Source organism: Lutra lutra, chromosome 5 (assembly GCF_902655055.1).
Source record: "Lutra lutra chromosome 5, mLutLut1.2, whole genome shotgun sequence".
NCBI classification, from domain to species: Eukaryota; Metazoa; Chordata; class Mammalia; order Carnivora; family Mustelidae; genus Lutra; species Lutra lutra.
The window spans coordinates 120,630,550-120,645,095 of NC_062282.1; the positions used below are offsets into that span (position 1 = coordinate 120,630,550).

At 36.8% G+C, this 14,546-nt stretch overlaps 1 protein-coding gene across 7 annotated transcripts in view; it reads right to left on the minus strand.

Moving 5' to 3' along the window:
- The window catches only part of SPATA9 (spermatogenesis associated 9), a 36,333-nt gene that overhangs the window by 11,192 nt on the left and 10,595 nt on the right, over positions 1–14,546 (minus strand). For 2 of the 7 annotated variants that reach the window (XM_047731124.1, XM_047731126.1), the window contains 2 exons: positions 13,442–13,530; positions 5,859–6,086 (listed from right to left, as the gene is read on the minus strand). In XM_047731124.1, the coding sequence (XP_047587080.1) occupies positions 5,859–6,086; positions 13,442–13,507 (294 nt within the window). In that variant the 5' untranslated portion in view covers positions 13,508–13,530. Of the gene's footprint in view, positions 1–5,858; positions 6,087–13,441; positions 13,531–13,709; positions 13,896–14,546 lie in introns of those variants that run through there. The other 5 variants (XM_047731125.1, XM_047731121.1, XM_047731120.1 and 2 more) reach the window with 5 other exon arrangements.

Below are 14,546 nucleotides of genomic sequence, written 5' to 3' on the forward strand. Positions count from 1 at the left end.
TTCTTCCTGAAAAAGGGAGCACAAGTACACTGGGATCCACATAAATCATCGGCACTGTAGATAGTGAGGGTTTTCTTCACTTTTGCCCGTATCTGGCCTACACCACTTCACAGTGCCTGTACCAAGGATAACTAGTCATCTCCCATGCCATTATAAGGAGGATCATGACATATATAAGGAAGATTCTATCATAGCAAGAGCTCCTGTGGCCCTGCATTGCCCTGCCAAAGTCAACAACTATGTCTGGGAGCTGACGTGTCTTGGCTGAAGTCAGCATTCAAGCTGATTATCTAGGTCACTGCAGCCTAGAGCAGCTGTAAGCTTTACTCATCCAGACAGCTCATAAGGCTAAGCAGATGCACCATTCTGTAAGTACTGATGCTGGGGTTGTCGAAAACCGCTGAGAAATGATCTAACCAGAGTTTTCCATTCCTGAGGCCCTTTTAGAAATAGCAGATAACTTGCTATAATCTCAGTGCTGCATAAACTGGAAGGGTTTGAGAAACAACCCGACTCAGCACCCGTGAAGACAGGTGCAATGGAAGTCTCTTTTATCAAGCTGGAGAAGACCTACTCCAACTATGCTCATGTTACAACAAGCCTTCGGATCTCTTCAGGTCGCTTGTATCAGCTGGGTCTTTGGATAATTCATATTGGGCTCAATATCTTTGAATATGCTAACATAAATAGGACTTGCTCTAGGGCTGAGTATATAATCAGAAAGGCCTGGTCATACTGTCAAGGAGCCTCTGTAACAACATTCATATTCTAATTATCTTGAGGAGACTATTACTGTATGCTTCATCTCAGACCACTTTAGAGGGCTGACATACTATCCTAGTCATAGGTAGTGTCCTAATGAAAATGCTCCTCTATTACCTGTTCCTGAATGAGTAAACTGCCTGACTGCCATCCCCAGCTACATAATATCCAACAGAGTTTTGGTAGAACCATTTAAGGTGCTCTATGTACAAAAGTATCTTCCTATCATTAATTATTCTCAGATCAGTGACGAGTCAGACATATGAAGATCAGGATCTTTAACACCTCCCAATAGGTTAAGTAGGCTGCTTACCTTCCTACATAAAGTGATGTCCTCCATGCATCTACAAAGCATATCCCCTTGCATTGGCAATTTCAGATTTCACTTTTTTTTTTTTTTTTTAACTTCTGCACACCAGAAAGCTCCACTTTGACAAAGGCAGCCTGACAATCCTTGAAGGAATTCATGCTGGAATCCACTCTGGGTGAGCGAAACTCTGTCACTATGGGAAGACAGCCAAGCACTGTATGTACCAGGGCTGGTGTAGCTCCCTCAGGTTATGCCACTTATCCTCTGCTACACTGGTACTCGGGAAAATTCCATTCACAGACCAATCCATTGACCTCTGCCACATCTCTTAATTACTCTGTTGTTCTTTGACTCTCCAGGCCATTATCTTCACTATAATGTAATTCCTCTTAGTAGCGATTCTGATTCTCCACCCTAGCTAATACATATCATCTGAGTAAAGCTTATTTCTCATTCCTACCCTCAAGGACCCTGCGATCTCTGATCTGAGGCTGTTCCCACTTGTCTCACTCTAGCCATATGGAACTGCTTACCTTTCCTAAATAAGTTATGCTCTCTCTGACCTCAATATCTTAATTACAATGTTCACTTACAGGAATAATTCTCCTACTTCTTTACCTGGCTAATATCTCCTCTCTCAAGATTCAGTATTATCTTTTAGAAAGCCAACACTGACTATTCTGTGGAATTCTATGCCCCTTGTTGATGCTTCCATAGTACACTTTGCACACACTGATCATGAACTTGCTATACTCCACTAACACTGCCTATTTGCCTATCATCCACACAGTCCATTCAGGGCAAGAGTGAGACATCTATGAATCCTAGTATCCAACCTAGTGATTTTACATGTCAATGTTCAATAAATATATGTTGAATAAATGAAAAGGTAGAATAATACTTCACTTACTTCCAGAAAGAAATGTAACCATCTTATATTAAAATTTGTAAAAGATACCAGAGAAGGACGTCTGGTTCCAGTAGTAGGGCAGACTGAGCTAATGTGGAACCCTCTAAAAATTCCATATAAATACCCCTAGAAATTCCATAAAAAATCAAACTCCAAAGTCTAATAAAAGACTGAGTTTACAAAAAAGAAAAAAGAGGGAGGGAGGGAGGAAGGAGGAAGGAATGAAGGAAGGAAAGAAGGAAGGAAATTTCTCTGTGCCAGAAACTAAAGGGAAGAACATAAGTGTGTGAGTATATGTCCCAGGAAGTATAAAAAAAAGAGATAAGTAAAAAGAAAATATGAGGAAGGTAAATAGACATAAAAGAATAAAATGAAAAGGTCCAAAGTATGTTTCACAGATATTCCAGAAATAGCGATTAGAGTAAATGAGAAAGAGGTAATATTTGAACAAACAATGGCTAAGAACATTCCAGAACTAAAGAAATTCTCCTCAGATTCAAGAATCACTATGATTCTTGAATTTTGAAAGTGAAAAACATTTTGACAACAGCTAATAAAATTGAAGATATGCAACTCTCATGACCCAGTAATCCTCTTTTAGACATATACGTATACCTGGAGAATGTCTCTCACACACAGAATAAGGAGGCAATTACAAGAGTGTTCAAAGAAATACAGTTTGGAAAACAAAAAAATGGGAAACTAAATTAGCCATCTGTCCCGTGGTAAACTGTGGATTATTTTTTCTTACAATGGGATACCATAAAGAAGATAAAATAATAAACCATAGCTACACATTTCAAAACGTTGAGTAAAAAAAGAAAGTTTCAGAAGGATGCGTACAGTATATCATTACATATAAATTTTAAATATATGGAGAATAATAGATGTATATAAATGTAGTGAAACTGTAAAAGTATGCACACAAATGCTCATGTCAACCTCAGAATAATGATTACATTTGGTAGAGAAAAAAAACAGGGAATGGTTCAGGACATGCTTAATTATATTTCTTTTTATAAAGGAGATGTCCAAAGTTTATACTGCAAAATATTACTACCAGTTTACATTTGGATGGGACTTCTGATAAACTACCTTTCATATATTTTGAAATATTTTATTGGTAAGAATTTTAAAAATTAAAGCTGCGTTCTAAGACAATTAGAATAAGAGCCCAGGAGAAGAAATTTCGTGGGTGTTGATTTTGAACTGATGTCATAGAGACAGTCACAGTCAGCACGAGGACCTTGGCTAGGTCCAGTACTCCCTCCGTCTGCCTCTTTCACATCAGGTTCCTGGAAAACATCATCACAATTAAGCTCTAAATTTACCTGTGAAACAGGGCAAAAGGGCAAATGTGTTTTGTTTTGTTTTGTTTCAGTTCTCCTTATTGGATAAAAGGAAACATCAATTCAACTGGAAAGACAGATGATTTTCCTGCCACTGAATTTCCATGAGTACTGGGAAGCCTTTCTCTGTGGATGGCTCTCACTCCTGTACCAGCTGGGCCTTCTGAACAGAGGACATGGTTGAATAACTAACAGCTGTAGAAGCTAGAGAAAGCATATTTATCCAGGGCGATCTAGAGATGTACTTCCCAAGACATGTCTTAGGGCACTAAAGATAAAACCTTCTCTGTAAACCCTCTAGAAACATTTACTTCTCTCCCCCAAACCCTTCTTACTTTTTCTCCCTTTATTTCTCTGTCCCTCTCTCTCAGGCTGGGCCAGTAGGCCAGCACTCCTAAAAAAGCTGTCTGCTGATTTCAGGCTCCTCTCCTGTGATGCAACTTACTACATGCATAGGTAACACGTGGCTCTCACTGCATTGCCCTGTGGGAACTGAGGGGTTAGGGAAATGACACAAAATATTGCTCTGGCTGCTGCTTTTGAAGTTAATAATAAACAGTCTCAGTCTCTGATTCAAGGGAGTCTTGTGTCTTCTATCGGCGTGTGTGTTTGTACAGCTGTGGCAGGCTAACTTGTTAGCTCGTAAATAGTGTTAAGCCTGTAGATTCTTCAGTTCTGACTTAGCAAAAGAGAAGCAAAAAGAAAGCCTGTATAATATAATGGACAGTGTCTTTAAATATGATTTCCTAATACATACAGAAATATTCTTCAAAGGACATTTCTTATATCAACCCTGTATAAAAAATAAGGGTTAACAATGCAAGGGAAAAAAACATCAAGGTGAAAGGTTCATTTTAGAAATGTATTTCAGTCGAAATTATACATGTCAGCTGTATTTCTTTTTGACAAACTAAAGATACAGGAATAACGTTTATACTGCTTAGAGAATCCAGCAGGTAATAAACACAAAACATTTTTTACTTTCTCAAACATCAGGTATTATAACAGAGACTTTTATAATTGCTTTCTCAGGCAATTCATAGCTGGACCTATCCCATGATTTCTGAAAATGTTAAAATCTTTGATGAAAGAGAGTTTCCTATGTAATGGATATTTTGTTTATTTTAGCCATCCATCATCCATTTTCTCATCTTTTCAAAATAACCCAAATTTTGTTTGAGGATTCATCCTCTCCCCATTCTCTGGTCATGTGGTCTGGATGGCAATCAGGTCCTAGGTCAAACAGCACATCCCATTCCCCTGCTTTAGAGGTACGCCTTTCTCTGAGAACCCCAGGACTTGGCCAGGAATGCTAGCTCAAGGACTGTCATTCTTTGGGGCTGTATTGAACCTGGAAGGATGGAGTCCTGGGAACAGCTGCAAATCATCTTGTAACCATGAAGGGAAGGTCAGTCTGTGGATGGCGTCAATACAGAGGAAGCAGAGCGAGGATGGGTGTAAAGAGAACAGGACCCTGAAGGCATCTTTTGAGTACCTATACCCTGAAACCTTACAAACTCTGAATTGTTCAACTACATGAATACATATTTTTGGCTTCACTCCCTTTGAGCCAGGGTTCTTCTCCCTTCAACAACAAAACGATTCACTCTCGGGTTTAGGTGCCAGGCTTGCAGGATTCCCAATCGTTTGTAACAAACATTTATTTATTTATTTATTTATTTATTTATTTATTTATTTATTTATTTATTTATTTATTAAAGATTTTATTTATTTATTTGACAGAGAGATCACAAGCAGGCAGAGAGGCAGGCAGAGAGAGAGGAGGAAGCAGGCTCCCTGCTGAGCAGAGAGCCCGATGCGGGGCTCGATCCCAGGACTCTGAGATCATGACCTGAGCCGAAGGCAGCGGCTTAACCCACTGAGCCACCCAGGTGCCCCTGTAACAAACATTTAGAATGCTTTGAATAATGCCCAAGTGGAAAAATCCAGAGTTCTATGCCACAAAGTTTAGAAAAAAAGAAACTGGTCCTGAAAAAGTTTTAAGAGCTGTTGCCCTTAACAAAATATAACAGAGCCTCAATAAAACAATGTAGAACCTGTAATTTGAAATACACTGGATGTTGGTGGATCTACCAAAATGAGTTCATGGTTGAATATATTCAAATATGTTAAGTCGAATAAAGATTGTCTTGGAAACACAGCAAAGTTATGGGGGGAAAAGAACAAAACAATCATTTTTAAGGCTTACGGGATTTCTTTTAGGTTTGATATAAGTGGTAATCTGTATGCTGATATTTAGGTTGAATCGTTTGAAATTTAGTTTCATAAAGCTCAATCAAATAACCAAGTAGGGGAAAAAAGCCCACATTACCACCTCTTTCAGATTTATTTAAATCAGAATATATATATACTATATTGAAAAAAGACCAAACCATTCATTTCTTATCCAACTATTCTTGTTTCATATCTAAGATAACCAAATGAGCTACATTTTCAAATCTTGCAATTTCAAAACAGTTTCTTAAAAAAGAGGCTGTATCTTGGGCAAATGTTAATATGAGCTCACCTGCACGTTATAGAGGGGTTGTTTTGGTGCATTAACTTCCCTCAGCAAACGATGCGATATGTTCCTTAACTCTAGAAGTCTACAAGCAAGCTGGGGATGCAGAAGTTTGGCCACTGATTTGGAGGATCTGGATATGGTGTTTAATCCTTGAATCAATGTTCCTCGGTTGATCCTTGCTAAGGCGACAGCCATTCTGATTTTGGACGTTCTCTGCATGGGTTCTCTTTTCTGGAAAATAAGCCTCTAAAAAGTGACTGATGTGTGATTCTCGCATGAATTATTACAACCTACTCCAGACTGAGACCAAGTATGACCTAACAGCACATTATGCATGGGCCTATGCACACACAGTGTCCAGTAATTATATCCCACCCGCCATGTACTTAAATCTTTGAATAAATGTATGATTTTTGCCTCAGCATAAATATCCAGAATTTAAGTTACTAGCCAAAAGACCTAAAATTTTCATTTTTCTCTGTGGGTTTATTTTTGCATTGATTTTTTTTTTTAAAGAGTGCTTTCAAAAGTAAGCAGTTCTTATTCAAATATTACTCAATGTTTGAATTATTCAAACATTAAATATCCTTATTCAACACTGTTACAAATATTTCCTGTTTATTTTAAAAATGTAAATGATTAAAGCATTCATACATAATGCATGGTACAATTAAAAAAAATAAAACAAATCCCCTATATACTAATTAACAAGCTTAAGGAACTTTCATTTCTAAAAACTTCAAAACTTGTGAGCATTCTGACAGAAAAAATTTGTGGCATTAGCAAAACGTATGACATGTAGATCCTCCCTTGCTGTACCAGAAAATGAACCGCAGAGAAATTACTTACAATGTGGTCAGACTGCATTCCAGGCAACAGCAAGGATAGTTGCCATTATTCATTTAAGCAATTTTATGGGCTATTCTGGCTTTTTCATATATGACTTGGGGGGGGACTAATGGTTTATAACACAAATAAGCAACTTCGAGTCTCTATTTATTGAATCCAAATATATGTATAAGTACAAAACATCTTTTAGATGGATTGTTTTGGCCTACAATGAGCAACATATAGTTGCATTAAGAGCTAATGTACTGTGTATGTCCTTTAAATGCCTCAGCCATTATCCTGAAGATATAATTTTATTATCGCTGTTTTTGTCATTAAAGTTCAGTGCTTCTCTTACCGTTTTAACCTTTGTGACTGGAGATCACCCGAAATTGTACTAGTCTGTCAATGAGGATGTACATCTGCAGCGCCTGGTGTCACATTATGATTTCATCTGTTAACGTGACTGAAAAAGTCCCATTATCCCACCTTTGGTCTCAGCCCTCCTAGTCAATACGAACAGGAGAAGGCCATTGGAGCTGTGGGCTGCTAGAATTGTGGCAATTCCAAGCCAATTTAGAGCAGAGCAACCCCTAAAAGCAGTTATGTGGTACGTAAAACAAGCAAAATAAGACACGGGTGCAATCACTTGATACTGTATCTTGGTTTCCAGCACACTGGTGAGAGAGACCACAATGATCTGCACTATCCAGAGCTCCTACACACAGATTCAATTTCTCTTGTGATCTTATGCTTTGCTTCACCGATTTGACCTCCCAACTCCTCCTGAAATTGGAGCAGCTAGAATGTTTGGTTTTACTTCTGATTTAGCTTACTGTGTTTTCTCTCATAATTTACAGTCAAAAGGTGAGGGCCCTATTGCCAAGACGAACAAGAGTGGAATGTGGGCATTTCCACCATGCTGAAATTTTGTCTACACAGTCATTCAGTGTTTTAAGGATTCTTCATTTTTGCAGATGAAGCACTAACATTATGAAATTTCCCTCTCTTTGTTTTGTGTCTTTACAAAATCTTGGTACTTGTGGTACAAAATCCATACTTGTTGGCCTGGATTCACTGACTTTACTCAGGTATTTCTGTTAACTAATCTTGATTCATTTCCCCAAACACTATACTAGATTGATCCACTCAACCTTCCCCTCTTTTACAAGATTGTCTTTCTAAATATTTACCTGAGTAGAGAAATAAGCCTATTTGTATTTGATAATCCATGAATCAAAATCTTCCTGTAGGATCATTTAACTTGTGTTGACAAAAATATAGCATTTGTGATAAACAATATTTTTAAAAATTCAGGTGTGCATTACAATAACACTTCAGTGCACTTTGTATTGTATTTCTCATTTTAGAATTGTCATAAATTCATAGCTTTTTCCAACAGACTCAACTTGTTCCTAGTTAACATCATCTTTGTTTCCTTTTAATGCTGAAATCATTACAATTTGATGACTGTGCTTCCCTTTATGTTATTTTTTAAGATTTTACTTATTTATTTGACAGAAGAGAGAGATAGCACAAGCAGGGGAAGCGGCAGGCAGAGAGAGTGGGAGAAGCAGACTCCCGCTGAGCAGGAAGCCCACTGTGGAACTCTATCCTACGACTCTGGGCTCATGACCTGAGCCAAAGGCAAACGCTTAACCTCTACCTTCATGGTTTTTAAAATGCTCTCCTTTTTCAATACTTTCATAGATATCTCTGAATCTCTGAAAGAAATATTTCCTCTAGCAACAAAATATTTCTGACCATCTTTATTTTCCTAACATAAAACATAATCAACTTGTTCCCTAGAAGACCATTACTGCTTTTCAGAACAGTATTAGAAACCAAATCTAGACCCTGAGGTGCATGTAAAGTAGTTTTGGGGGGGGGGCGGCTCTGAGACTAGAAAGGAAACAACAGAGGAGAAGCTACATACAGTCCTGGAGATGCAGAATGAGATTTTCCTCTTAAAAAAAAAAAAATAGTCACCAGTTTATAGTGATGATTCTAATTCACTCTTGCCTTCAGTGAATTTTTAAAATAGGCTCTGGTAGAAAATTTGTTAAATAAAAGGGTTTGTTTTTCCCTCCTTTGTTTGAGCTATCAGCTTTTCCCTTTGTCTACTATGTATGTTATAAATTTTTCTACCAAGCCATGAGTCTAAATTTAAATGCTGACTCCAAAAGAAGAAGTACCCATTTCTTTTCCCTGGTTTATCTTGTTTTGACTCTTGTCCTAAGCATACTGGAATTGGCTGCAAAATGTGCAAGTTTACATGATTCTTCTTGTCATCATTATCACCTGAGTATGTTACCGAATGTGAGAAAAGAAATTCCACTCCCCTCCCCCCTGCCACCTCCATCTCAGAGACACACAAAGGCAATGATGATTTACTATAAGAAACCCAGTATCAATTAATCCTTATTAATTAATTAATTAATTAATCAATTAATCAAAGAATCCTGCTCCAAATTTCACTATTTGAGCCCCATTCTTCGAATATATCCTGCTTTCCCATTTTCTTTTTTTTTTTTTTAGAGACATACCCATCTCTCTATCATCAGCAGTTTTAATGCTGAACTCCAATTTCTATTATATCAGCTTTTTACTACTCTACATCCAAAAAACCAGCCTGTCAGCAAATCTTATTCAATTCTTTCTCTGAACAGTCCTAGAATTTGACCACTACTCATTACCCCCAATGCCAACACTCAGTCCATTGCATTTATATACCATCTCTTTTCCAGACTAGTAAATTAGCCTCCTCAAGGGTCTTTCTGCTTCTGTCCTCGTCCACGTTCATTCTATTCCTCAATGCCTCCGCAAAAGAGATACAAATAAAACTTAGATCCTATCCTGCTTTTCTGCTCTGCTGCTCTAGTGGTTTCCTACTGCACTCAGTGTAAAAGCCAAATTACAAACAGTGGTCTGCAAAGCCCTACAAGAGTTGTCTTTTCTTTACCTCCCTAACCTCATTATCTTTTTCTCTCCTTTTCCTCCTCACTATTTGTTGAGCTTGTTAAATATACTCTCACCTCAGGGATTTAGCACTAGCTACTATGCCATTTGATTCTTCAAAGATACTGAGGTTTACTCCCTTGCTTCCCTCAAGTCTTAATTCAAGAATTACTTTCTCATTAAGACCGTCTTGGTCACCCTACCTTAATGGTCAATTATTCTCCTTGTCCCTACCCTTATTTCATATCTCTTCTAAATTTCTTCTTTTTCTTAAGACCTACCATTAACATAATATATAGTTTATTTTCCTTGTTTCTTGTTTTCTTACTTGGCTAGGATGTAAGTTCTATGACAACAGTGTTTTTTATCTATTTGGATCACTGATCTTTCCCCAGTATCTAGAATAGGGTCTGGTGCATAGTAGGGTACTCTATAAATATTTGTTGAAATGAATGAATGAAGAGTGTCAGAAAATACAACACGTTAACATGGAGAAACAGAGAAATATACCAAATATTAAATTAGAAACCACCCTGAAAGTTTTCAGTGTACAATGTGCTTAGTAACTTTCACAATTATGATGGTGCCCCACTAGAAACAACTCACCAAAAACAAAAATATAACTGAATTACAGAACACAGTCCTATTCTCATCATATTTAGAAATTCTATACCAATAAGAGTAATTTCCAGACGTCACTGATGCAGCCCCAAGAGTTTAGTCCTACATGTTAAAAAAAAAAAAAAAAGAAGAAGAAGCCAAGAGAATTCAGAAAAGTATATATACAGTTATAAAAATCCAAAGTTTTGTATGGATTCTAATATGTTCTGCTTACAACTCCGTATTTTATTTTATTTTAAAGATTTTATACATTTGTCAGAGAGAAGGAGAGAGAGCACAAGCAGGGGGAGCAGCAGGCAGAGGAAGAAGACTCCCCACTGAGTGAGGAGCCCAATGTGGGACTTGATCCCTGGGCCAAAGACAGATGCTTAACTGAGTGAGCCATCCAGGCATCCTGCAACTCCTAATTTTATAGTATAAGGTTAAGTGCAACATAATTACAGAATAAAACACATAATTACTTTTCATAATTAAAAACACAAAAATTGACCTTATTTACCACAAAAGATTTCTCGCATTCAAGTAAAGATCTTCTAAATTTAAACTTTTTAGTTTCCTAATTGTAAAATACATTTTTTCATTTGTTCAAATGTAAAAGTTTAATACTTTTAAATCCTCATATGGAAATCATTTGTAACTTGCAAAAGAAAACCTTTAAAAAAATCACTTTTTTGCTAAAGGAAGTGGATACTGATGGTACTGGGGTCTGTGTTGGACTGGGAAGTACATGATGTCAGAAGCCATGGCCTCAAACCAAGATTCTAAAATTAACTTCCCTCAGTCCCAGGAAGAAAATTTCCTTCAAAATCATGTCATGATTTTGTCATTAGTCATGAAGAACTATTTAATAACCATTATTCTGGATATATCCCTCTATAAAAATCCCACCATTACTCCCACCAATCTTTTGTTTGTTTCTGGACAACAAAATGGCCTTTTCCTAAATAAATAAATGCCTACAACTTCTTTAAAAAGTTTTAAATACTAATTATGAAATTTAGAGATTTAAAATCCAATCCAATTAATTAAAATCCTCTAAGTATTCTTAAAACCACTCCTTTCAGTATGTTTGGGAATTATGGATCATCTCCAAAATAATCAGATTTGTAGCATTTACAATCCAACCTTTTAAAAATAATTTAGTTATTGGAGTATTAGCATTGTTTTCTGAATGATTTATTTTTGAAGTACAAGTAACTTCACTCTGTTACAATAACCCCTAAGAACTTGGATTTCTTGCCAATGTCAGCAAAGTAAACGGTGGAAAAAGAACAATGTGAGTGTGTTGAAAATGAGAAATAAAGTAACTATGTTTATATTATTCTCTGAATGAGGTAAAGTTCTTGTAAGTAAATAACTTCAATGAGTTGGAAAGAGGAACTCAGAGTTCTTTCTTTGGGATCAGAGTATCAACCCATTTCACTATTAAACCAAATTTACAGCTCTAATGATAATGAGGCTATTCAGGGGGTAGGAAAAGATGAAGAGAATTACAAAGAAAGTTGCAACTTCTTAGATTATTAAACCCAGTTCCTTTAATGTTGCCAATGGTGAAAGAATCACAATCTTGAAGGGGAAACAGGGCTTTCCAGACTGTGCCAGTCTTAGCCATTTACATCCTAGACCAAGCATGGTCACCAGCCCATTCCTTCTCTAACACGCCAGTGCATACTCAAGAAAAATCTACAACAGTTAAAAAGACTTTATACTAAAACTGGGGGAATGAAATAGGGGGAAGCAATTAGACACCGAGTCTAAGATACAGATTTATAAAATCTGGTTTGAGGTCTGGAGCTTTTAAGCCTCATTCTATCCTACTTAGTGGACCACCATTGGGATGCCATCTTACCACTAGGTATCCAGATATCTACACTTCAGTATCAGCCTTCCCCTAAGTCTAGACTCAAGGCTCATGCCATTTGTTCATATTTACATGATATTCTGGGAACACGCTACACTGTTTCACACTTTTTGTCCTGACACTGCTTCCTCTGCTCCTGTCCACTTATCCTATCTCTTTTTTTACTTAGAAAATTATATTCATTCTCTGAAACCCAATTTAAGCATCCTTCCTCCAAAAAGCCTTCTCTGACCATCCTAGCTAGAGCAATTCATTCCTCTAAGTTGGATTTACCTCTTACCATATTCTAAAACAATTACTTGTTTACAGTTCTGTCTTGATTACATTAAGCTAATTGGCTGAAAGCATCCTGTCTTTTCTCTCTATTCCCTCTCCCCAGTCCCAAACAATAGCAAAGTATTTCGTAAATGTTTGATGCCTGGTTGTCTGGATGAATGGTTAAAAGTGGCTCTAATATTTCTCCTTTGGAATGAAATATATAGACTTTGTGATTACTGTGTTACTCAGAGAGCTTTTTTGTTTACTTCCAGGTTTTGGCTATGTTCCTCATGTTTGACATTGCCAAAACTCTGATATCTGGATGAGGAAATTATTACTTACTGTACCATGTAACTTTACAACATATTCTATTCCAACTGTGGTCTAGATGATTAAATATACTTTTCCATTAAGAGCTGTGTACTTTAAAGTAAATTAGGTTACAAGATATTACTTTTTCCTGATCAAATGTCTCAGAATTCTTTACCTATTCCCTCTTTCATTCCCAATATTTTATCTGCCTCAAATCCTTTTGGGAGCAAACATTATATAAAACATATGCACATATGCTTAGTTTAATCTGATATTATTTTCTTCCACATTAAAACATACACTCATACCACATTTATCTTTCCATTATTATAATTTATGTCAGTTATTTTTTTCCAGTGATTTAATTGCCATAGATTTTAGTTAAAATATATCTAGGTGTTTTCCTGATTTTTATATTAAGCAAATCTTTTTTTTTTTTAATATTAAGCAAATCTTAAGCAAATGTAGCAAACCACATACATTACAATTGTGGCTATGAGAGAGCTCCACATTTCCAATCTTAACAGCATGGTGATTTTCTTTAAACTTAATTTATCTACCTCATTTCTTTGTCCATCTCTCTGCTTTTCATAGACCCACCCAGTAAAATTTGAAATTGTTCTTCTGAGGCAAAATTAATTTCTTCCTAAGCCTCAGGCACTGATCTCAAAGTCAAGCATTAAATAATGGATATTAAAAATACAATGTACTTTTTATAATCCTTTTCAAAGTTATGAAATCGTATTACCTGATTAGACTGTGATAATCTTAGGATGGTAGGGAATTCATCTTTAAACTCATCCATAAGGTCCATGATGACTTTCTGGATCCCCTCCACTGAAACAAAGAGAAATTAGGGGGACAAAAGAGTTTAGCAAAAATCATCACCTAACCATAATTCAAAAGAACCTGGGACGCTGGGTCCACTTTGTAAGTGCCTGGGAAAGCAAGTAAACCCTAGGGGACGTTATTCCCCATTGTATCCCACACCCATATCCCCTTTACAACAAGATTACATATACTTCTTCCAGAAAAGTTCTTCAACACCTGCCCACATATCCACCCAACAGGTTTGATTGGCATTACAAATTCTTGCTTGGGTTCCTAGTGCTTGGAAAGTTTGCAGGCCAGGGCAACACTTGTCCTACTCTGCCATTAGTGAGGGATGAAGGTACCCTTCCACCCAGGAAAGCAGGCAAGGACAGAACCTACAGCTCATTGACAGAATTCTTTGTTACTGCACAATGGGACTCTGAGAGCTTGTTACAGAATCTTCTGAAATCACTCTCTGGCAGTGAGAAGAGGAAGAAATGTGTTTGAAGGCATAAGGGGAGGAGAAAGGAGAATGAAAAATAAACCATACTAAGGAGTTCTGCATTATGTGGAATTTTGCCCCAACTTTTACAATGATACCTCAATTAATGGATCACCTGAGAACAAAGCTCCCTTTGAAAAGAGTTGGCATATGGTTTAAAAGAAATGCTTCACATATGATGCCAAAGGGAAAAGAAAACCAGCAGTTATTTCAGTTCTGAACAGACTGTTTTCCTTCACTCAAATAAAGATCACTAGGTCAACCACAGGCAAAATTATAAAATCTAAAATCCTCTTCCTCCTCCTCCTTCCTCTTCTACCTCTTCCTCATCTTTTCCCCTCCTAGTATTATCCTACTTCATTCTTTTCCATTTATCAAATATAGGAAGAACTTCATATCATGTGGATTTGATTGAATACCTAGTTAATATTTTAGTGTGGATGAATTCAGAGTTGATTAACACAAATCCCATTTTAATTTGAAGACTTTACATCTGATTGTAGCTAGACCACTGTCTTTAGCAAGCATAAGTTATGGG